This window comes from Haliotis asinina, chromosome 9 (genome assembly GCF_037392515.1).
Source record: "Haliotis asinina isolate JCU_RB_2024 chromosome 9, JCU_Hal_asi_v2, whole genome shotgun sequence".
In the NCBI taxonomy this organism is placed as follows: domain Eukaryota; kingdom Metazoa; phylum Mollusca; class Gastropoda; order Lepetellida; family Haliotidae; genus Haliotis; species Haliotis asinina.
Genome location: NC_090288.1, coordinates 11868423 through 11891604, shown reverse-complemented (window position 1 = coordinate 11891604; position 23182 = coordinate 11868423). Strand labels below are relative to the sequence as shown.

At 38.6% G+C, this 23182-nt stretch overlaps 1 protein-coding gene across 1 annotated transcript; it reads right to left on the bottom strand.

Annotated features, from left to right (window-relative positions):
- Nucleotides 1-560: 560 nt before the first annotated feature.
- LOC137296955 (EGF domain-specific O-linked N-acetylglucosamine transferase-like) lies at nucleotides 561-22450 on the bottom strand. The gene is made up of 17 exons (XM_067828879.1): nucleotides 22421-22450; nucleotides 18305-18491; nucleotides 16699-16790; nucleotides 15813-15924; nucleotides 13659-13759; nucleotides 12696-12800; nucleotides 10972-11078; nucleotides 10086-10189; nucleotides 9106-9198; nucleotides 8279-8350; nucleotides 7860-7946; nucleotides 6716-6784; nucleotides 4753-4811; nucleotides 3366-3393; nucleotides 2906-2997; nucleotides 2370-2472; nucleotides 561-818 (listed from the first exon to the last, which is right to left on the bottom strand). Exons 2-17 carry the CDS (start codon nucleotides 18488-18490, stop codon nucleotides 645-647), a joined length of 1584 nt encoding a protein of 527 aa, XP_067684980.1. The 5' UTR covers nucleotide 18491; nucleotides 22421-22450; the 3' UTR covers nucleotides 561-644.
- Between the last annotated feature and the right edge of the window lie 732 nt (nucleotides 22451-23182).

Sequence of the window (23182 nt, the reverse complement as noted above, 5' to 3'; positions counted from 1 at the left end):
AACAATTCTCAGAACATTTTTTTTAATTTGAAAAAGTAAAAAAAATGCCAATTTTCAATACAACTCTTTTGCATAAACTTAATGCCTTTCTTTAAACTAACTTTCACAGTCATCATATCACACTTTGGAGGACAAAAAGCAGTAAACTGAAAACAGATAATGATTTTGATGTTGTGGAATTTCCTCCAAAAGATGAAATACATGTAGGTAGAAAAGAAGTCTTCACATATCTGCGTTTTCAGCAAACAACTGTCATAATATCTATTTCTGCTACCATATCACATCCTCTCCCAATAAGATCATGAACCAGACAGAATTTATCCATTTAAGTCTGAAAATCTTATGATTGACGAAACAAGGATAATCTCCCAAATTTTATTCAGATCTCTCTATGAACTTGACCCTGCTTGGGCACAATGTCAGAAACAAGCCAAATGCCAGATAATGAGGATCATGTGTAATTAAAAACTACTGAAATAAATAATAATAATAATAACAATAATTAAAAGGACAAACACACAGCCTAAAATAATCAAACATTAAAATTTCATACTTTCAAATTTTTGGATAAAACACACACAATTTTGGTATAAAAATATTTTCATATTTCCGTTGTAAACCCTCCAGATAATGTTCCATTCAAGCTATAACTCATCTTTGGATTTGGAATTTCCACCATATTTTTCTCTATGTGCTGTGATATAGCTGGGATGGGACTTCACATGTTTTGCTCCTTGAAATACTAGACGCAGAAATTCATTGACGTCGAAACCATAATTGGTGAATTTGGCATGTGCTCCTAGCGTTGGATGATGACCCTAGAGAAAAACATCATCAATAAACACCATGTAAAATGTTATGTAAAATGTCATGAAAAACACCATAGACACTGACCTTGAATAATTTTAGATATAGATATGGGATATTTATATAGCGCACTTATCCATGCACTAGTGCATGCTCAAGGTGCTGGAATTTTTCTCTCGATCACTGGATGTCAATCTCAACAGCACATCATACTTCAATCTCAACTCCCTAGGGAGTATACAACTCTTGTTGCCACTAGGCGCACCAAGTATATTGTGGCTCTCATATCCTAACGAGGTACCCAATTCACAGCTGGGTGGACTGTGACACATAGTCACAGCACTTTGTCCAAGTTTACTGCACGTTGCTGTACCCGCAACTAGGTGTATGCACGTGTTCATGTGGCCACCATCTGGTCATATACCAACGGATTCGTGGGTTCTTTTAAGTGCACAGGGTTGTGTACTGTACACTAGGGGTTGTGACAACACTGAAAGAGTATGCACACAAAGTTGACTCCTAGGTTTTTACACCCGGTCACAGGTAGGCTCGATCCCGAAACCTCAACCAAGCTGGATCACTAGCCTGTCACTTTAGCCAGCTCGCCCACCATGTCCCCACCAGCTCGCCCACCATTTTGCTATGGCCTGTGCGCAGGGGTTCGTAATACACCACACCACTACACACACATACATCCACCATCCACACACCCCCTTTGTCCTGAAAGTTCATTAAATGACCACTGAAACACTGAAACACTTGTGAAAATGGGTGAAAATGAACTGTGCACTCCTCCTTTCTCAAAAACGTGTATCCACCCCTGTACACTGTGTCCCCAAAAATATGAACATTCAAAAAGATGAAATCCTTTTCATATTTTAAAGATTGTCTTCAAATGATAACATATTTTATCTTTCCTTCTCATAAAATACTTTAATTTCACTGGTTTCCAAACAACCCTCCATTGACGGTTACAACTGGAAAAATTATTACCGCTACCATGGTAACCACCAAACTCTTTGCCAAGAAGCTGTATCGCATGACATCATAATATGACTTATGCAGTGTCCAGAGTTAAAAAAACGTTTGATTATCTTTTTTTGAGTTCACTATGTAGACATTTATTTTATGGTTTTATGTAAATTATTTTATACACTGAATCGTTTGCCCACTCAAATATAAGTAATCATTTATATTGCAGTTTTAAGCTTGTCAAAATATTTTTGTTTGTTTGTTTACAAGTCATATAGGCAGTGGTATTCTTAAAAATAAATTTTGAACACTGGAGGTAAGATAAATATGTTATATGCTTCTACCTCAGGTAATATGGTGTGATGTATGGCTTTTTGTAGCAGTGTTATCTTCAGACTGTATTACCCTCAAGGGAAGCATACAAATATAAATTGTGTAAGACTTTTTTCTTCCATAAATAGAACAGATTTCTGTATATTTAGAACAAAATCCTTATACCTATTTTCCCAAGATTGTTTCCTCAATGTTCCTCATCTAAATCCTGCTTATGGTGTAACAAAAATACAGCTCATCCTTCAGTGACCACTGACCTCGTCCTCCTGGTCCAGTTTGTCTTTTCTCTCCCAGGTGAGGTATTTGATCCCGCGGAGACGGGCCAAGTCGTAGTAGCAGCGCGGGTCCTCACAGTTGTAGCTGTCAGGAATACAGAAAGAGAGAATGAATATTCCAGCAAATATCACGACAGGGACACCAGAAATGGGCTTCACATATTGCACTCATGTTGGGAATCGAACCTGGGTCTTTGACATGACAAGTGAATGCTTTAACCAATGCCCCCTAACCAGACCAGACCATAAGAGTGGGTGAGCTGGGACTTACGAGTGAGTGAGTGAGTGAGTGAGTGAGTGAGTGAGTGAGTGAGTGAGTGAGTGAGTGAGCAAGTGTGGTTATACACCTCTTTTAGCAATATTCAAGCAACATCACAGCGTTTGACATCAGAAATGGACTTCACACACTGTGCTCATATGAGGGATAAAACATGGGTCTTCAATGAAAGGGTCTTCAGTAATGCTTTAACTACTAGGCTACCGTTGCTCCTATAATATTAGAATTGATCAGTACTCACATTTCAAACACTACTGCCCAGTCCGGTTGGAACAGCAGATGTGTTAGTCCAGCACCATGCATGCCAATAAAGATATCACTGTTATGGGAGATCTGCAGATATATAAAATGATATCTGTAACGGTGAAAAAGACGATTAAGACGATTTTACTTTTTTATTGTAAATTTGTTTACACCTTAACATGCACTATCATACAACGTAACATTTGATGTTTTACGCCCTGACATCCATGATTATAGAATGTAACATCTGGTATTTTATGCCCTGACATCTACGATTATACAACAAAACATCAAGTATTTTACACCCTGACATCCTCAATTATACAACGTAACATTTGATGTTTTGCAACCTGACATTCATGATTACAGTAACTACGTACCATCTGATATTTTACACCTTAACATACATGCTCACACCAGGTAATTTTTGTCTTTGCTGTAACCATGGTGATACTCACCTTGAGCTGATCTAAAAATGGCATGTCCCTGAAATAGATACGGACAATATCAACAGATTGCTCTCACATACTGTCATGTAACTAGCAGACATTGACTCCAATGTTCCAAGACCATCTCTTCAACAGTTACAATGAATGACCGGACAGGCTTGTCTCCACATACTGTGGACACAATTCTCCAGGAATGTTAGAGAAGCCTATGGTACATCCGACAGGTTGATCATAAATTTGATTAATTTGAGGTAATGACGTTTCTAACAAACACGGCTAACTTGATCCAAGCTGAGTAAGCCAGAGTCAACAACGCTCACTTCAAGCAGTATCCAAAATAAAACACTACAAAATGGCTGCCAAAATTGCATATTAAACAATAAGCAAGTTCAAATCAACACACAGAACATCAAGCAGATATGTAAAATCATTAAGAAACTTTCAATTTGGATTCTTAAGTACAGATATAAGAAATATCACGTTTATTACCCTGGCACATACACAATACAGATACACATTTTTAATTTGTTCATCAAAATACTTTCATTCCACAATTCAAGTTTTATCTTTGGAAAAACATCATTAATCAGACTGTCACAATTCTTATCATAAACCAAATGTTTAAAGTCCGTATTCTGATATGCCAAAAGAAAAATCAAGAGGTGTCTTAAGATTTGTAAATCAGTATTTATCTGGAATGAGTTTCACTCATAATTTACTCTTCAAAAACAGTTTAGAATCTAAAACCAAAAATTAAGCATCAATAGCATTGGAAAGAAATCCCCAACTAGTTACTTAACCATTCAAAAACTGAGCGAATTTCAAATCACAATTTGGTATCCACTGGCAACAGCCAAGCAATGATGACATCATCAGGACATCAAACATCATCATGACATCAGATGGAGGACTACAACATAAAGACAAAATTGTGTCTAGGGACAGTTACGTCACCGCTTTTGCAGGAAGTGTTCCCCAACATTGAGGACATGGATGCCCCTGCTGCTGCAGGAAGTGTTCCCCAACATTGAGGGTGCTCTGGTGATTAATTTCTACTTAACAAGTTAAAAAAAACATCTATGCAACAGGGAGATGCACACCTCTTGCGTACCACTGAAACGCATGAATAAGCTTAATCAATTCTGTTGAGCAGTTTTTGTTGAAAAGTGAATCGACTTAATCCCCTATTTTACTATCAACAGAGACAAATTCCACAAAATTTATCTAAGTTCAAATGTCTCTACCAGATAGCACCAGATAGGGATCAACAAGTACCATATGGCCAAGAATCGAACCTGTGTGGACACTCTAACCACCACACTATAGTGTTCTATCAAATTGAAACTTGACAACAATCTGAAACATGTCAAGAACATGGTGCACAGGTGACACTTACTTGTTGAACACAACCAGATTCACCTCAAATTCACCAACTGTTTTTAGAGCCGAAACCAGCTGAAACAGAAAAACAGCAACCATTAACATGTTCATGAAATAAGGTCATCATTTTGTCAGCATCATCGGATATAAGCTGGTTTCCTTCAGACATTTCATCTTCCTACATAAAACATGACCAGAATGAAAAGATTCAATAGTTCTTAAAATATTCCAATTCATGCGTACAAACAGATGGAGCATAATAAGCTATTCAATCACAAGCTCCAATCTGATCCTACTACTGACAAACAAGGATAAGTTCTGCATAGACCTGACTATTGACCCTTATTAGCATGTAAGAGTGCTGCACACCGGTGCTTCCCATTGTGAGTGAAAGGGTCCAAAGTTGTCAATCAAGTGTTGTGCTATGGTGACCATGTGAGTCTTACGACCAAGAAAGTTTATTTCATTGTCATGCACAGCATATGCACAAGACTACATCTGCTCTACCTTTCACAAAACCAAATGGGTTTGCTCATTGCAGTGCACTATCTACTTCTCATAAACACATTCTCTGCACAGGTCAAACTTATCCTTGTTTGCTAGTTGTAGAGATTGCAATTCTGCACTCATGCATGGAAGTGAGTGAGATTGATCGTGGGGGAGCGCAAGAGCCATGCATATGTATACATTTGCTCTTTTCTAAAGAGCAGTTGTTTTATGCCACACTCAGCAATATTCCAGTTATATGACATCAGTCAGCTAATAATCTGGACCAGACAATCTAGGGATCACCAGCATGACCACTGATCTACGCAACTGTTATATGATGACATGTCAACCCAGTCAGCAAACCTGGCCACCTGATCCCATTAGTCCTGATCCTGTCAGGCCAGTGACTCTGGAGATTCAATGGGCCCACTGGATTTTGACTAGCCACAGGCTAGCAGGCCGGTGGCTAGTTTGCACACTGAATTCATCTCACCTTCTAAACATGGCAGTGATCTCACAAAGTGACACAGCTCACAACTTTTCATGAAGTGCCAACATGAAAGGTGGCACATTCAAAAGGTGATAATATCAACTGGATGGTGTAGTTGTTCACACCTTTAGAATGCAATGCTGGAATTTCTGACTGATCTTTGATGCCAACAGTTGGCAGGTTGCGAAACGGTCACTATCTTACCTTCATATAAAATATTTTTATTTCATCTGTCAATGACTCTTTAACAAGTTTGTATAAAGTTTTAAGATTATCTATAGACTCTCACTCATACCAAAGTTTTCCGATGTAGTTTAATGACAAAACAGCATACTTTACATACAATCAATTTTCTAAAAATGCAAATACTATCCCTAAATATCTAAATTTGAAATACCTGTAACCACAACCATGACATTTATTTCCTAGGGCTTTGGTTGGCTTTGCCTGTCCAATCTATGACACTCTGGCAACTGATGGCATCGGGTGGTCAGACTTGCTAACTTGGTTGACATTGGTTCCCAAGTACACAGATCGATGCTCATGATGCTGAGGCGTAAAACTAAACTCACTCGCGCACGATACCACTCATGGAGACTTTCAGCATATTGCAATACAGATTGGAACACAGGTATCAGAATTACTATATTCCAATGTATTTGCAGCCCTAGTGATACCATGATTTTGTTAACTCTGAGCGAGAAATTCTGAGCATACATTTTAAGAAGTAATATGTGGCAACACAAAGTCATGCAGCAGAAATATAGAGAAATTCAAATCAACTATAATGTGGATCAAGTCAGAGACATCAACATACGATTTGTTTCTCCAGGATTGTGACGGATGACCAAAAATGATCCGGGTGGCATTGTTCAAAATGATCTTAGCACTAGGTGATTGTAGCTTGCATACCTTAACACTGACTTAAGGAAGTCTTATTGCTAAGCTTGTTTCGTACAAAGGTTGCGAAAGCCTTGATGCACAAGGTCAAGGTGATTACCTCATCTTGGTTCATGATGTTCCGGTACTTGGTGTTCCGTGCCAGCACAGTCACTCGTACTTTGTCCCTCTGCAATACAAACAGAACACTATTGTCACAGAGCTCCTCAGTCCGACAGAACATGCTGCAATACCATGAGGATGCCATTTTCTCATGACTGCGGCTGTTAAATCTGCATCATGAATTCACTCGCCATTCAGAAATGTGTTTTTTCCATCAAAACTGTAAGTTAGGTATTTATGGGTAAAATACACATAATCTGTAACAAGGATTACGCAGGAGAATTGATGGAAATGTACTTTATCTGAAAGTAGAAGGAACTAATTCCCCATGATAAAATACTGATGGTTCACCGTAGTGAGTGAATATGGTTTTATGCCACTTTTAGCAATATTCCACCAATATCATGATGCCGGGACACCAGAAATAGTCTTCACACATTGCACCCACTTTGGGAATCAAACCCGAACTTCAACATGATGAGGTAACACTTTAGCCACTAGGCTACCCCTAAGTTCACTGTAGCTAGCTGTCAATAACCTTCAAACCTTGAAAACCTCACAGACGACTCACATGATAAGAACAGAAATGATTTTATAATTATTTAAACCCCTATCGAAAAATTTCTGTTGTGATCTCTGCTTTAATTGTGCATCACACGTTGTTACAGACTTGTTTTACTGCAGCAGTTAGAAATTTACAAATTCACATGGGTTAGAACTGGTCTTCAGTCACCCATGCTTGTCGTTAGAGGTGACTAATAAGATTGGGTGATCAGGTTCGCTGGCTTGGCTGACACGTTATCGGTTTCCAACTGCACAGATCGATGTTCATGTTACTGATCACTAGATTGTTTGGTCTAGACTTGATAATTTACAGACCGTCGCCATGAAGCTGGAATATTGCTCAGTGCAACCAAATGCAGTGGTCATTCCACATTCATCATGGTGCCTTTTGTCAAGCCTAGACAACAAACAAGCAAATGAGTATACATGCAACCTCCCATTTAGCCAATTGGGAAGCAACAATTATGGGGATTTTTTATTAAGAACCACACATGTCTGAAGATATGGGGGTTTGATCAAAATTGCAGTAAATGAATAAGTTATTTAGGGTGGGAAATCATTATCTAGGTCAGTCTCACCAGTGGCCCCTCCTGAGGGACCTCCAGTCTGTGGATCGTGTGCTGCGAGAACGCTCGGATCAGTCCACTTCCCTCGCATCCATTCACCTGCATAATAAAATTGACAGTTCATCATGCTCTGTTGATATTTGCTGAATATGGCATAACTTTCATTGAAATATGTTGAAAGTTGGGCATCATCCCTGGATGTGTTTCGCATAAACGTTTTGAAAATTACTATCACAAACAAGATCCTATCAATTTTGTTTTGCTTGCTGACTGTATGATGCAACACTCAAAGCCAAAGCTACATTAAATATTTACCAACACAAATGAAACTTGAACACAATTATTTTTCAGTTGTAGTCTCACATGGAAACCAAGAAATGACAAGTAACAATTTTAAGAATACTTCACTGCAAAATGTAGCAAAAACTCACCAGTGGCATATTGTAGTATAGCCCCAACCTCGTTCTTGCCAGAAAGGAGAAAATTGCTTCCTTAAAACATACCTTTAAATAAAGAAAAATGTGTGTATTACACTGAGTAAGCCTGTTGGAGTTTCATCACGATAAGCAATATTCCAACACTATCAAGGAAGGTGATACCAGAAATAGCATTCACTACTCAACCTATGGATTTGAACCTGGGTCTTAGGTGTGACGAGCAAACACCTTAACTACAAGGCTACCCTACTGGCCACCTCACTTTTAGATATTTGTACATATTCTATTGTCGGTCTTGATTTAAAAGATATTAACCTACTTGTAACATGTGCAACCTAAGATAAAATCTAGTTGAACGAGTCAAATTCCAAATTCGACGTTTCGTGCACACTATTATTTTCGTGATGTAGTACCCATGAAACCATAGCAACACAGAGAAGCTGTTAAAAAGAGCTGTCATAGCCGAGACATGTCTATAAATAGCAATGTTTCAGCCCCATAGCTATTCAAAGTCTAGAACAAAAATGAGCGGACATACTTATCCTTATGTTCCATTTATTGTTGAATTATTTATGAAAAAAACATTGGAGCATCTTTGACTCATAACTAGGTCACAATCTGTAACACTGGGTTGCACCAGTGCAAGTAACAAAAGCAGCAAATTGCGCCCCATTGTTCTGTCCAACGGCAATGTGCTTTACAAAGGAGCAGTCAGTATTTGTTATCCCAGGTGAATATCATTAATTATCAAACATTAAAAGACAAATAAGACCTGTCTGTGATCTGTTTTGTGAATAGAAAGGTTCCGAATGTCCACCTACCCTTTTGCCTTCGTATTGACGGAGAGGAATAATGGGATAATCTGAAAAAGCTTTCCACGTGGCGCTGAAGAAGTCTCCATAATGGAAGCCACTCTGCAACAAATAAAAATACAAAATGAAAATAACTGGACATTGAACATAGCAAAAGCAGTGCACCAATTGAAATTGGTAACTACTGCACTGCACAGAGTGCATCTACACAGGTCTCGTAACTCTGCTCCACATTGCATGTGTAAACGATAAGTTTACCGTCAGTTTGAATCATTAGCAAGCGTAGTACAGATTAATGAGAAGCCGGATCCTATTTTACAAAACAAACTCTCTGTCACGATTTACATAAAATAAACTGCAAGCCTGCTGAAAAATATAATTGTCTGGCCGAGCACAAATTGGTCAGCCCCAGATGTCTGTTTCAAACTCTGAATGTCGTATAGCCAGAAGATTGATGTGAGTGGTGTTAAACAATAAACACACAATAAGTGATGTTTGTTACTTGCAAGAAGTACCATAGTACAGGGAATTTGGACCCTTGCTTGTCAGAAGAGGCGACTAACAGAACCACGTGGTCAGGCTCGCCGATTTGGTCGACGCATGTCATGGCATCATGATTGCGGTGGACGATACTCATTATGACTATTTACAGACCTCCATCACACCTGAAGAATTGCTCAGCGCTTTGTTATATAACCAGTGATCTGGGTTAGAAATGGCCTTCTGCATGTCAATCTTAATCATCAATAATGGGGATTGGGTGGTCTGGTTCACTTTGTGTCTCGATTGCGCAGATTGAGGCTCCTGATGTTGCTTACTGGATTGTCTGGTCCAGACTTGATTCCTTTCAGTACACTGTCACATAACTGGAACATTGCTGAGTGTGGCATTAACCTACAAACAAACGTCTGTGAACAACAACACTGCTTAACTGATTTGAGAATGCAAATGTGACCACACGTCATCATATTGGTGACATGTCTACTGACCGTATCCCACATGACGATGTTGACGTCGGTGGAGAAGGAGTTGTTGAAGTGTTGGCTGAGGTAAAGGTTCACATAGTCGCAGAAATGATGGAACATATTCACTCCTGAAAACAATTCATAACAAATGTCAGTGTATCACACCACCAGAAAGGACACAAACTTGCATGATTGTATGTATACCACAGGTGGATCCATAGGAGGGATGCAACCCAAAACCCCACCTTTTGTCCTGGAATTTTGTGACATCACCATTGAAACTCGAGTGAAAATGAAGTGTGCACCACCCTTTTCTCAACAGTTTACCCCCTTTCTCAAAGAGCTGTATCCGCCCTGAAGGTACCCCAACAAAAGTTGTGTGCTATCAAATGAGTGATAACTGAAATTCTAAGGACCGGTGGAAATCTTACTTTACTTGTCCTGATGATATGTTGATAATGATACCCGAATGAGATGAAAATGTTTACATTTTGTGTCAGTCTTATTTGGTCAGTTGAGCTAAATACTCAAAACCAGTACAGAGAATACAAAATGATCACAGTAGCCTGTGAGATTTGGGTATATTTGCCTTTGCTGAGCTTGGGACTGTTAATGTCATATTGATGTGTTATTTTGACATTTTGTATTGACATGATACCTACTGATATGTTATATTGACACACAATATTGAAATGCTATACTGAAATGCTATCTTGACATGTTGCACTGATATGATATGTTAGTACGTTAACGCTGACAGTTTCTCTAAAAATCAAGAGAGTGGTTCCAGCTTCATATTTTGCTGTTCTGGTCAGCAGAAGGAGAACAGCTGTGGCCACTGTTGGCCATCGTACCAATGCAAACTGCATAGAAGTAACCAAGGGCTTTTGGACAAGGGGAGGTAACTCACCAGCATCAAGTTTAATGAGGTAGGTTGGTTTTTCGATGATGATGTCACAAACACCTGAGGTCAAAGGTTGTGACTCTAATGAAGTGAAATGTTCGAACTCTGCATACCTGAAACACGACACACAGGATGGAAGTAATTAATTACACTCTGTTAATGCCTTACTTCTTCCTATTTTAAAACCTTGTCTCATTAGATTGTTAAGTGCAATGTGTGCATCACAGTTCTGATATCTTGAACCATAATATTGAATATTCTGAATGCTACTGAAATCTGAATATAATTTATACATTTAACTTATGAATACACAACATCATTTAGAAAATAGTCAAATGGAACATATATTATATCTGAGATTACACATTCTAAAGTAAAATACAAATCTGGGATTCTAACCCACACATTGAGCCCCACATTCTCAGAGTATGTAAGTTGTGGTGGGTTAGGGACCATTCATAATTTATGGCTAGGGTGGTGGTGATGATTTTAAAGGGGGTCACCCGTTTTGTTCTGGGAAGGTGGGGTGATTCATCAAATTTGTACAGATGTTCATTGAATTTACAGATGACAAGCAGCGGGGGTGGGTTTGGGGGACTTCACTTCAGTGAGGGGGTTGTCCATTCACATTGTACATACAACACCATAAATATCATCATCACCACCCCTAGCCGTAAATTATGAATGGTCCCTAACCCACCACAACTTCCATACTCCGAGAATGTGGGTCTCAGTGTGACTTTGTGCACTGGTGTTTAAGTGCCTCACTCTGAGAATGTGGGTCTCAATGTGACTTTGTGCACTGGTGTTTAAGTGCCTCACTCTGAGAATGTGGGTCTCAATGTGACTTTGTGCACTGGTGTTTAAGTGCCTCACTCTGAGAATGTGGGTCTCAATGTGACTTTGTGCCCTGGTGTTTAAGTGCCTCACTCTGAGAATGTGGGTCTCAGTGTGACTTTGTGCACTGGTGTTTAAGTGCCTCACTCTGAGAATGTGGGTCTCAATGTGACTTTGTGCACTGGTGTTTAAGTGCCTCACTCTGAGAATGTGGGTCTCAATGTGACTTTGTGCACTGGTGTTTAAGTGCCTCACTCCGAGAATGTGGGTCTCAATGTGACTTTGTGCACTGGTGTTTAAGTGCCTCACTCCGAGAATGTGGGTCTCAATGTGACTTTGTGCACTGGTGTTTAAGTGCCTCACACTGAGAATGTGGGTCTCAATGTGACTTTGTGCACTGGTGTTTAAGTGCCTCACTCCGAGAATGTGGGTCTCAATGTGACTTTGTGCACTGGTGTTTAAGTGCCTCACTCTGAGAATGTGGGTCTCAATGTGACTTTGTGCCCTGGTGTTTAAGTGCCTCACTCCGAGAATGTGGGTCTCAATGTGACTTTGTGCACTGGTGTTTAAGTGCCTCACTCTGAGAATGTGGGTCTCAATGTGACTTTGTGCCCTGGTGTTTAAGTGCCTCACTCCGAGAATGTGGGTCTCAATGTGACTTTGTGCACTGGTGTTTAAGTGCCTCACTCTGAGAATGTGGGTCTCAATGTGACTTTGTGCACTGGTGTTTAAGTGCCTCACTCCGAGAATGTGGATTCGAATCCAAAAAGATAAAACATTGGTTACACAATGAAATTATCAAAAAGGAACACAAATGTTTCCCTAAGTTATTTTAACCATGTAAATGTGAATAAAGTGACATAGTTTAAATATTGCACTGATTCCCATCTCACCATGACTGGAGTGGACTCTTGTGGTCACCCTGTCTGGCTAGAGAGGCCTTATCCAGCGTACAGTGACCTCCAATCTTGCCATAGTCTAGGAGATCCTCACGGTACCTGAAAACACATGACCTCATTACTAGTGGTGTTCCAGTTAACTGAAATAATCGCCGCAGTGACCAAATGACCAAGCAGTCAATCACATTTTCTTAAAGCTAATAACAGCATCATCATCGATAGACACAGTTCACTAACCATCAAAAACATTTAGGAATCAGGGTATTTGGAGGAGTCCAAGTTTACTACCTGGGAACCCAATCCGCTAACATCTAATCTACCCACTGTGGGGCTCACAGGTGAGTGGGTGGGTGCATTCACGATTGGGAAGAGGAAAACTTATTATTTTATCTTGGTAAGTGATCACTAAAATGGGTCACAAGTGTTTCATAAACATTTACAGGGGATGTTTGTAACAGTATCTTTGAGCTATTTACAAATTAAATGACTGGCACTAAGTATACATCTAAATATAGCAGTTGTTCAGCAATGTCGACAATAAACGTCTGACTACCCCTTCTAATTTTGTGTCAATTAATAAGTCTACAGTGTGTCATCAACTGATTTTTGGTTTTGTGTGGTAATTATTGTTGATTAAGTGACTGGTCATTTACTACAAGCAATGTGGCAGGGGGGCAAAGAAACCCCATCCATATGACCCTCTTAAAATTGTGTAAAAATTGCCCCCTACTCCTCTTTGGCTGAATTTTTGAAACTACCGATGAAACAAACACTGACTGTATTTAGGTCTTATCTAGTTTTACGGTACATCACATAAAAAAACAAAAAAACATCAACATGTACTTCCTGATGAATTCTGATGATAATCTGAAAGAGTGGGTTGTCATTTCAACACTGATTACCTTCCCCACAAAACAAACAGTGATAAGTGTTTTGCATCTGTGATTAAAGTCTGACCTGTTGTTGCTCTGCTTCATGTTGGCACTGCGGAAGTCCAAGTAGACGTTGGTGGCGTGGCAGTACCGTATGTGGTCCACGCAGCGCAGGGAGGAGTCGTCCTGTACAACATGGACAACCATTACATCACCAGACAATGTACATTCAACTACTTTCAAAACACTTAAAGGTCACATGAAACATAAATCACAACTCTGCAGATTCTGACACCTTTTGGTATGCACTTACTGAAACAAAACATCAAAAGTGCAAATTCAACCTAAAAAAAAAACGCGATAAAAAAGCCAGTGAAATCAGAGTTCAAACGATTCACTGATTTTCCCCAGCAGTGGGGGAAAAAGTGGTTTGAACAGCTATCCTGCGTTGTGCGCATTACACATGTGCATTGAAAAGGTTCGCTGAGCTTCAGTCTAAGTAAACTTAGTCTCAGTGTATTTCTTAACACTCCACCACGGAGTCTAACAAAACCTAGTAGAAGGTTGTGTCAGGTAACCTTTGAGGGACCAATGACCGTCCAATCAAATGCGAGATGATTAAATAGATTTAACCAATCAGACAACGTCTACCATTTAGGGATCGGAGGGACTTTCAAAATATTCAGGTCACTGACACAGATCTCTTCACAAACAAAAATCTGCATATAACACAGTTATTTGACCTGCAGTATATACGCTTTGGGTTTTCTGTTGACATGGTTACCATTACCTGACATTTTTGCAAGCTGACATCCTTGAATATTGCCAAAAACACTATTTTCAGCGACTGTTTACTCACAGTTGTCATGGTTGTACGTACACTGTGTGCATCACCCAGAAACGTGTGTACGCTAAATAGCAGGCGGAATCGTTCGGGTACGAACCTTATCGAGATAAAAAGTTCAAAAGGTATGTGCGAATGTGCACTTTCGCGATTTGGTAAGCTGTGTTCTGACTGGTCAATCTCAAAGGTTACCTGACGCGACCTCCCATAAGGTTTTGTTAGACTCAGTAGTGGAGGTTGTGAAAAGTTGTCTAATGTTGGCTGTGCACACAAACAAGTAAATGATCTTCTTGTTACATAAAAAAACATGTTGATTGTGATAAGCAGACTCTGTCACAGAGAAAACTCAGTGTCTGGTTTACTGACACCTATATGTCTGCCTGTCTGCTTATGACAATATGCAATGCACAACTTCAATCACTGACCACATGCAATTTGAAATTAACACCTATTGGGCTTATAAGTCATAAAAGAGCCGGTTAAGTGTATCGGCAAATGAACTACTGGTCAATGAAAAAGCTTTGTTACACTTGAATGCACACATACTGGCTCCAACTGGGATTGTTATCACTTTTGATTTGCCATTATACGTATATAATTCTGTTTATTTGCATTTTCTTAATCAGCTATGCATTTTATACATCACAAATAAATGATAACTGTGTTTTAATTGTTTGATTTTTTGGTTGCATGTGACCTTTAATAATAATCTGCTTGTTACACCTTAATGACACCTACGGGACAGTTCATGATTTATGGCAGGAGAGGGAGTGGGTTTGGCGTGATGATGGTGTACAAAATACCTGAACACAAGAATAGGTACCTTGCAAACTGTTGCAACTGTGCAGGTACACTTGCACAAAGTGACCCAAATGTTCCGGCGATTGAGACTACCATGCTCTAATACAGACCTACAACAGTTGTAGCACTAACATTGCTTTGACGAACAAAACCCTGGTCTAAAAAAATTGGCCAAGTGGACTGACTGGATTCCTACAAACAAGCATGTGTTGCTGAAGACCCATTTGAACCTGGATCTTCACAGGTTTTCTAGTAAATGCCACACAATTCTATTTCTAGTTCTATGGATCCGCTGGTTGAATTTTTTCAAGAATAGGAAAAAATAAAATTAATTTTCCATGCCCCAAAATTAAAATCCTCATGTTTTTATTGATAAAAAATGTCAGTTTACAAAAAAAGTTTTACTTTTAGCCCCATATAAACTTCATAAATTACCAAAAATAACACACTTTTTAGTATTAAAAAGGAAAAGTATTTTGACCAGTGATTTTTATTTTTCATTTTTTCCCCTCCTGTCTTTAAAACAGGAAACAGAATTGGTCTGACCAAAGGAAACTAAATTAATTTATTTCATCTTGAGCACCAAATGCTTACTTTGTGATTAGGCTTGCAGTAGTACTTGAATTCCCCACGCCTCTCCTTCACCAATCCAAAGTCTGCCTGCTTCCAGAATATCTCCAGGTTCGTCTCCTCACTGCTTATCCTTCTGGAGTATATCATATATATCGACTAAATGTGGGAAATAGGGCAGTATGTCATGTACATCATAAAGGGAGCAGGTCAAAATGACCACATGAATAACAGGCCCAAAAATGGAGAAGGCAAAAGGCAGCGAGAAAGTTAAAAGGGCCTCAAAACCCCAGTGTAAAGGGCCGCATACAAAGGTCAAAATGGCCACATCAAAAAGTCGAAAGGGCCTCAGACCCCTAAGAAAAAGGGCCCCATATAAAGAAATCTTTTTTTAAAATATATATTTTGGTAAACCATTAGACACATATACAAAGTATCCTCTATGAAACTATTTCTGTATCTATAAGATATTTTTCAAAATGTGAGATTGTATTTATAATCAAAATCACTCTTCATTAGTTTTCAGTGAAAAGTGTACATCTCTGAACACTGTACTGCCAATAGAATTGCAGTGCAGCAATGTTATGACAAACTGTGACAAATTTCAAAATGCTATCTCCTAGCATGCTAAATCAGTACATCGTGTATATTAACTTGAGATTGTGTATCTCATATTGACACTTGAGACTTAGCAGTACATGGAAAAGGGCTGTGTATCGTGATGTCTCAAATAAAGACTTGAAACATATTATTTGTATATTCTTTCTAAGAACAGGATTTTCTTAAAAATCCATGACTACCTCATCGTTTTTGTCAGACTGCCCCTTGCATATTTTGTTTCATACTAATCATATCCTAAAGTACATTCTAATTTGATGGATACATATTTAAGGTTACCATGGTTACTCACCTCTCCTTGCTGTTGCATCGAGGCATGCTCATCCTCTGCTTCTCTGGACATGATTTCTCGAAACCCCAGCAACGCTTCGATTGTGTTTCAGCCTGAAAAACAGAGAGAGTGACTTGTGTTGAAAGTTGTAAGCAAACAAAATTAAAGCTTAGGTGTAATCAACAAAATAAACATAAATATAAAACACAATTATCATTCATTCATGACACATAATATACACTGCTGATTATGAAAACACAAACAAACAAAATTAGAAGTGCACAATTATACATCAAAGGTGCAATATTTTGTACTTGGATTTCCTACCCTCAAAATGAAGCACCCGGGTTCCTGAACTAGTCAGAGCGGGTGGGATTGCACTTAAGTGTGACAAAGAATTTCACTGGCTGGTTCATTTGCTGATACGCTCAGGGCTCTTTGTTTATGGTGTATAGCCTGACTGGTGTTAAGTTCAAATTGCATGTGGTCAATGATTGACGTTGTGCATTGCATGTTGTCATTAGCAACAAGGATTTTTTTAGGCAGCAAATGGATTATTTACTATATGTTGTTTGTGCACACAGCCAAGATTACCACTTTTCACCCCAGGTAGGTTTTTCAGTGAATCTTTTGAACTCTGACTTCAAAGGATTTTTTTCATCACATCATTTTTCAACTTTAAGCAGAATTTTCATTTGTGATAATTTGTTACTGTAAGTCCATACCAAAACGTACAAAAGCTACAAAGTTGTGTTTTTTGTTGTATGTATGTTTTAACTTTGTTCAATCACTGACATCTCTGAACCTTGTTAACCAGAATAGCAGAGGATGTATGGATGTACAGATGTACTGACTTGGTGAGTGGCCGGTGTACAAGACATCTCCGTTTTGTGTACTTCACTTTTAATTAGAGCTCACAGCTCCCCTTCCCACTTCAGATCATCAGTACAGAGGAAGAGACTTCAATCGGATAAGGTTTAAAAGGGGGTTGAAAAATACCATTGCCTGATGCCGGGGTCAAGTGGAATTTTTGTGTTGGTCAAGTAAATATCCAGATTTAACTTTAACGTGGCACTGGCTAAACTACTGAAATGTTTTGATATATGTATTTTGATGATGGAATATAAATGCAATTGTTTGTTGTTTATAATTGATATAGACTATTTGCAAAAGAAACCAAATTGTTAATTGTGGTCAAGTGAAATCAAATGGATTTTGAAAGTTCACTGGACCTGTGTACAGTGGAGTTCTGTAAAAAGATAAAATGCCTTGGTGTACAATATTACCCTTGAAGCTGAACAAAATTAGAAATGTAAATATAACTAAATTTTGAAATATTTTCATTAAAACTCTGGAAGTCATGGCCTCTTAATTTAGAACCTTGGGGAGGTGTAGTAGCCCAGTGGTAAAAGTGGTTGCCTATCACACCAAAGACCAGAGTTTGATTCCTCATATGAGTAACCTGTGCACTGCCCATATCTGGTGCCCTGCCGTGACACATCTGAAGTATTGCTTAAACTTTAAAGCAGCATAAAATCATACTCACTCACTTTTGGAACCCTTAATCGTGTTAATAAACTCCTGCATAATTTATCAAACACATGGTTGCTGCGCTTATTCTCCATACCTTATAAGGACATGCATCATCATCTTGGCACTTCTGTGCGATGTCTGGGTTATTCCTGAAGAAGTAAGGCACATGTTCCCTAGGGAGTCTCAGGTCCCCCCAGTCACTGGCACCACCTGCTGCCACCAGTACTGCTGCAAACGCCACCAGTGGAAGTAGCTGAGCATTCCTGCATTTTCCCAGCATTCTGTGAACATGGATGAAACATTCATGTTGAACTGCATATTAACTTCAAAGAATTATAACATAAAAATAAGAGATGATGTCTATAGTCTGTTTGCAGTGAAAACGTACAGATGAATTTCACATTCCACAAAAAAAATATATCTCAGAATTCTGTTCATCTTAGGGTAAATTTTTTTAAACAAATCATCACAGATTCTAATCGCTATCATTGGTTTATTACAAGGGGGTAAGCATAGTAGTTGGAACAGTGGAATAAATGCATATCAGGTATATGCTAAACATTAACTAAGACCAACCATACTTCTCGGTGTTTCATTTAATGTGCATACCCCCTTGTAATACAAAGCAAAAGCAGTGATTTGAAACTATGAATATTTGTCAAACAACTTATATCTTAAGTCGAACAAGAGCACAAAGTCATCAATATTCCCTGCAATGGCAAAATATCGTTCAATATGTCCACAAGTTATGATTATATTTTTGTACATGTATAAAAGAGTGGAAGGAGAATAGTGAAAGGTTTTAAAAGTTAAAAGAAGCACTATCAGTATGACTAATTTCAGTCGAAGTCAATCTTGTTGCCATGAAAACACCAAATTTTTTATTCAGAATTCCAAAACTACTAGATCAAGTTTGGTGAAGAAACAGTAAACGGTTTAAGAGTTCTGCTCTGGAAAAGAGCGCTACCATCATGTCAAAGTTGTTGCCATGGAAACACAAAAAACATTTTAGTTCAGGTTTGCTGAATTCATTGACGCATTTTATTGTAGCCCAGTTGCGTGGACAAAGTCAATCGTGTCAGTCACTGAATTGTTTGGGTCACATTACACTACTTTCAAACTGCCATCACACAGCAAGAGTAACGCTGAGAGTTTCATTAAACAAAAAGCAATAAATTATTTAAAGTTCAGTCAGACTCAGAGCTACAAGTTCATGTACTGAATCAGTGCCCAGAGTTTCAAAGTTCTCTTAGCGCTAAGATAGTCGTAAGTGCCATTCATTAACATTAATGTACGACTATCTGAGCGCTAAGAGAGCCTCGAAAATCATAAGTGCCACTCATTAACATTAATGTACGACTATCTGAGCGCTAAGAGAGCCTCGAAAATCATAAGTGCCATTCATTAACATTAATGTACGACTATCTGAGCGCTAAGAGAGCCTCGAAAATCATAAGTGCCACTCATTAACATTAATGTACGACTATCTGAGCGCTAAGAGAGCCTCGAAAATCATAAGTGCCATTCATTAACATTAATGTACGACTATCTGAGCGCTAAGAGAGCCTCGAAAATCATAAGTGCCACTCATTAACATTAATGTACGACTATCTGAGCGCTAAGAGAGCCTCGAAAATCATAAGTGCCACTCATTAACATTAATGTACGACTATCTGAGCGCTAAGAGAGCCTCGAAAATCATAAGTGCCATTCATTAACATTAATGTACGACTATCTGAGCGCTAAGAGAGCCTAGAAAATCATAAGTGCCATTCATTAACATTAATGTACGACTATCTGAGCGCTAAGAGAGCCTCGAAAATCATAAGTGCCATTCATTAACATTAATGTACGACTATCTGAGCGCTAAGAGAGCCTCGAAAATCATAAGTGCCATGCATTAACATTAATGTACGACTATCTGAGCGCTAAGAGAGCCTCGAAAATCATAAGTGCCATTCATTAACATTAATGTACGACTATCTGAGCGCTATGAGAGCCTCGAAAATCATAAGTGCCATTCATTAACATTAACATACGACTATCTTAGAAAAGATAAGAAAAGAGCTTCGAAAATCTAAGCCCATAACCTCAGTTATTGTATTTTATCTATCCTCAGTAACTTTCATCTGCAGGCAGTGTAGCATATGGGTCTGTTTAGTCTAAATTCCAGCAACTTTGATAACAGACACTAATTCACCAGCATGCAAGCTAAGATTTGACATTTTTGTATGAGTGTAAGATCAAATTTACTGAGCATTCAAAAAACTTTAATTGAACATGTACACAATAGACTTAACAGGAGATGGGTTTTCCAATTTTGTCTGCGTAAACTTAATTACCCAGGCATGCAGTTTATCAGTTCCTCTGTCAACAATAACAACAATAACATATTTAAAAGGTGAATGATTGTTGTTTCATGGTACAGTGAGTGTGTCCTGAACCATGATTACAACACACCAGCCATGAATACAACATGTGTTGTAGCTTCGCAATAATTCCTGAAAATGTCGTCCATTACTATTGTCTTCGTTTGATTTGGTCCTTTAACACCACTGTCAGCAATATTGCAGCCATATGGTGATGGTCTGTAAGTAATTCAGTCTGGACCAAACAATCCAGTGATAGCAGCATGAGCATCGATCTCTGCAACTGGAATAAGACAACAGTCAGCCAATTCAGTGAGTCTGACCACCTGATGGCAAGCATGGGTTACTGAAGATCAAATCTCAGGGTAATACAATGGAAGATGCCTAACCCGGCATTCACTGAGACTGAAGAAACAATCCGATTTAGAGAATGTGCCAGTTTGTAGAGCTGATAATAAAAGTACAAGCCATGAAATGATGGACGGGACTGAGATTTTATGCCAGAGCTGTCAGACTGGACTGATGCTGAACTGAACAAGCTCAGCTATAATCTTATAGTTCCACAATGTTTCTCGCACACAATATTGAATCGTGAAAGGACACCCCTTACCAAAAAAAAAAAGAGTTTGAAAGGCATTTAACTTATGACAAGGTTTTCTAGGTTTCCTGTTTCTCCCAAACATTTTAAAATCATAAGAAATATACAATGTATAAATATGGACCAATCTGCAAGTTAAACATGATTAGAGAAGATCTTGCTGTGAAAAATAACTTGCACTACTAAGAAAAAGATAACTTTCCTAACAAGCAGTATGATGTATAGCATCTATAGTGCTACTTTTTGTTTTGACTTCATCATTTTGTAAAGTCATGATCAATAGGTTTTGTTAAAAACTGGCACAGATTTTAATGCATGAAGTGTACTCCAAATATTTAGGTCAGATACTTTAATAATTCTGCAGTCATAAAACTAAGAATATATGCCAACAATGATTTGTTGTTATTTGCATACATCTGCTCCTAAATATGTTATTCTGAATTCTCTCACTGACTGTTCATATAAGTATAGGGACCACCTAAGCTTGGTTACAAATTATGAGTTATCCTCAACATTTTTAACATATGTTCAGATCGTTCACTAGTGAATACAGCTGCAATTTGTCTCCTGTTCAGACATTGCATCTCTTTTGATGCTTTGTGATGATATGACTTGACATAATAGTACACATCAGAAACCACTTGACCATATAATAGATATGGTATGTGGTACACAAAAGTGTCTCTCTCCCCATAGATCATAGACCATATATATAGCGACCAACTTATTATAAGGTACTATCTTATAATTATGAGATACGAAATAGGTGCACTAGGTAAGAGCCAATTTAAACCACAGGGGCTTGTAACGCTAGAAAAACTGCCATTGAGTTATATATTGTAGTAATAGTCCCTATCAGGGACTACATATAACTTGATAGCACTGGCAGTTTCTAGCAACATGCATCCCCACTCAACGTGTTACAAGTTACATTACAGTGTTGTCCGTGAGTGGCATTTGAAAAGATTAAGAGCATAAAAAACATACTTCTAACAGCAGACAAAACTTCAGTCATACACTGTAATCTGTACAGCGTAATCAGAGACCATATAATATCTATTATATGGTCTCTGGTGTAATGTTGTGGCTTCATAATTGGATTTGGGCATAGCATATCACATTTCACAAAACACCATGACAACATACAAAACACCACGAATACACATAAGCTCTCAAAAATAACCACAGCAAGACAGTGCAGAGATGCAGTGCAGAGATCTTGCACACTGTGACATGTAAACACCTTTGTTGTTGGTTCCCTCATGCCTCGTCGTCTATCCACGTTACTTCCTGGTATGCGCAATATCTTTGCGCAGTAAACGCCCATCGAGTGATCATCACGGCCAACTTTGTATTAATTCAGCGTGGGTTCGACCCTGCCTATCACGAAACTTTTTTAAGCAGGTTTCTTTCTCTATACACAGGGTAGACTACTTTCGATATAAAAATGGTTAGTTGTGTTCGTTGTTTTGTGAGTTTGAGTGAGTGCACAGGGGCTTGTAACGCGAAAAAATTGCCAACAGGCGATCGATGCATGCTATACTACTATACTCGCACATACATGCATCGATCGCCTGTGGGTATATACTGTAACTGATGGGGTATCAGTACTATATGAAAGTATATATACTACTTATACCCCGTCAGTGACCATATATACCTTGGTGGCAGTTTAGACTGCTTATGTTACATAGGCAGTTCGTTAGCTGATTCGTTATGTACACGATATAATTTGCGTACAGTATATGCAGGGTAGACTGTGTTTGATCGTTATATACACAGTAGACTGTTCGTTATATGCAGGGTAGATAGTGTCCGTTATATGCAGGGTTGGCTGTGTCCGTTATGTGCAGGATAGACTGTGTCCGTTATGTGCAGGGTATAGACTGTGTTTGATAGTTATAGACACAGTAGATTGTTCGTTATACACTGGGTAGATTGTCTCCGTTATGTGCAGGGTAGACTCTGTTCGTTATATGCAGGGTAGGTCAGCGTTCGTTTTATG

Excerpts from the sequence above, each read along its gene's own strand:
- LOC137296955 (XM_067828879.1), bottom strand. The coding sequence starts at position 18,490 with ATGCTGGGAAAATGCAGGAATGCTCAGCTACTTCCACTGGTGGCGTTT. Across the intron at positions 16,791-18,304 it reads ATGATGCATGTCCTTATAAG|GCTGAAACACAATCGAAGCG; the intron begins GTATGGAGAATA and ends TCTGTTTTTCAG. Across the intron at positions 4,812-6,715 it reads ACATCATGAACCAAGATGAG|CTGGTTTCGGCTCTAAAAAC; the intron begins GTAATCACCTTG and ends TTTCTGTTTCAG.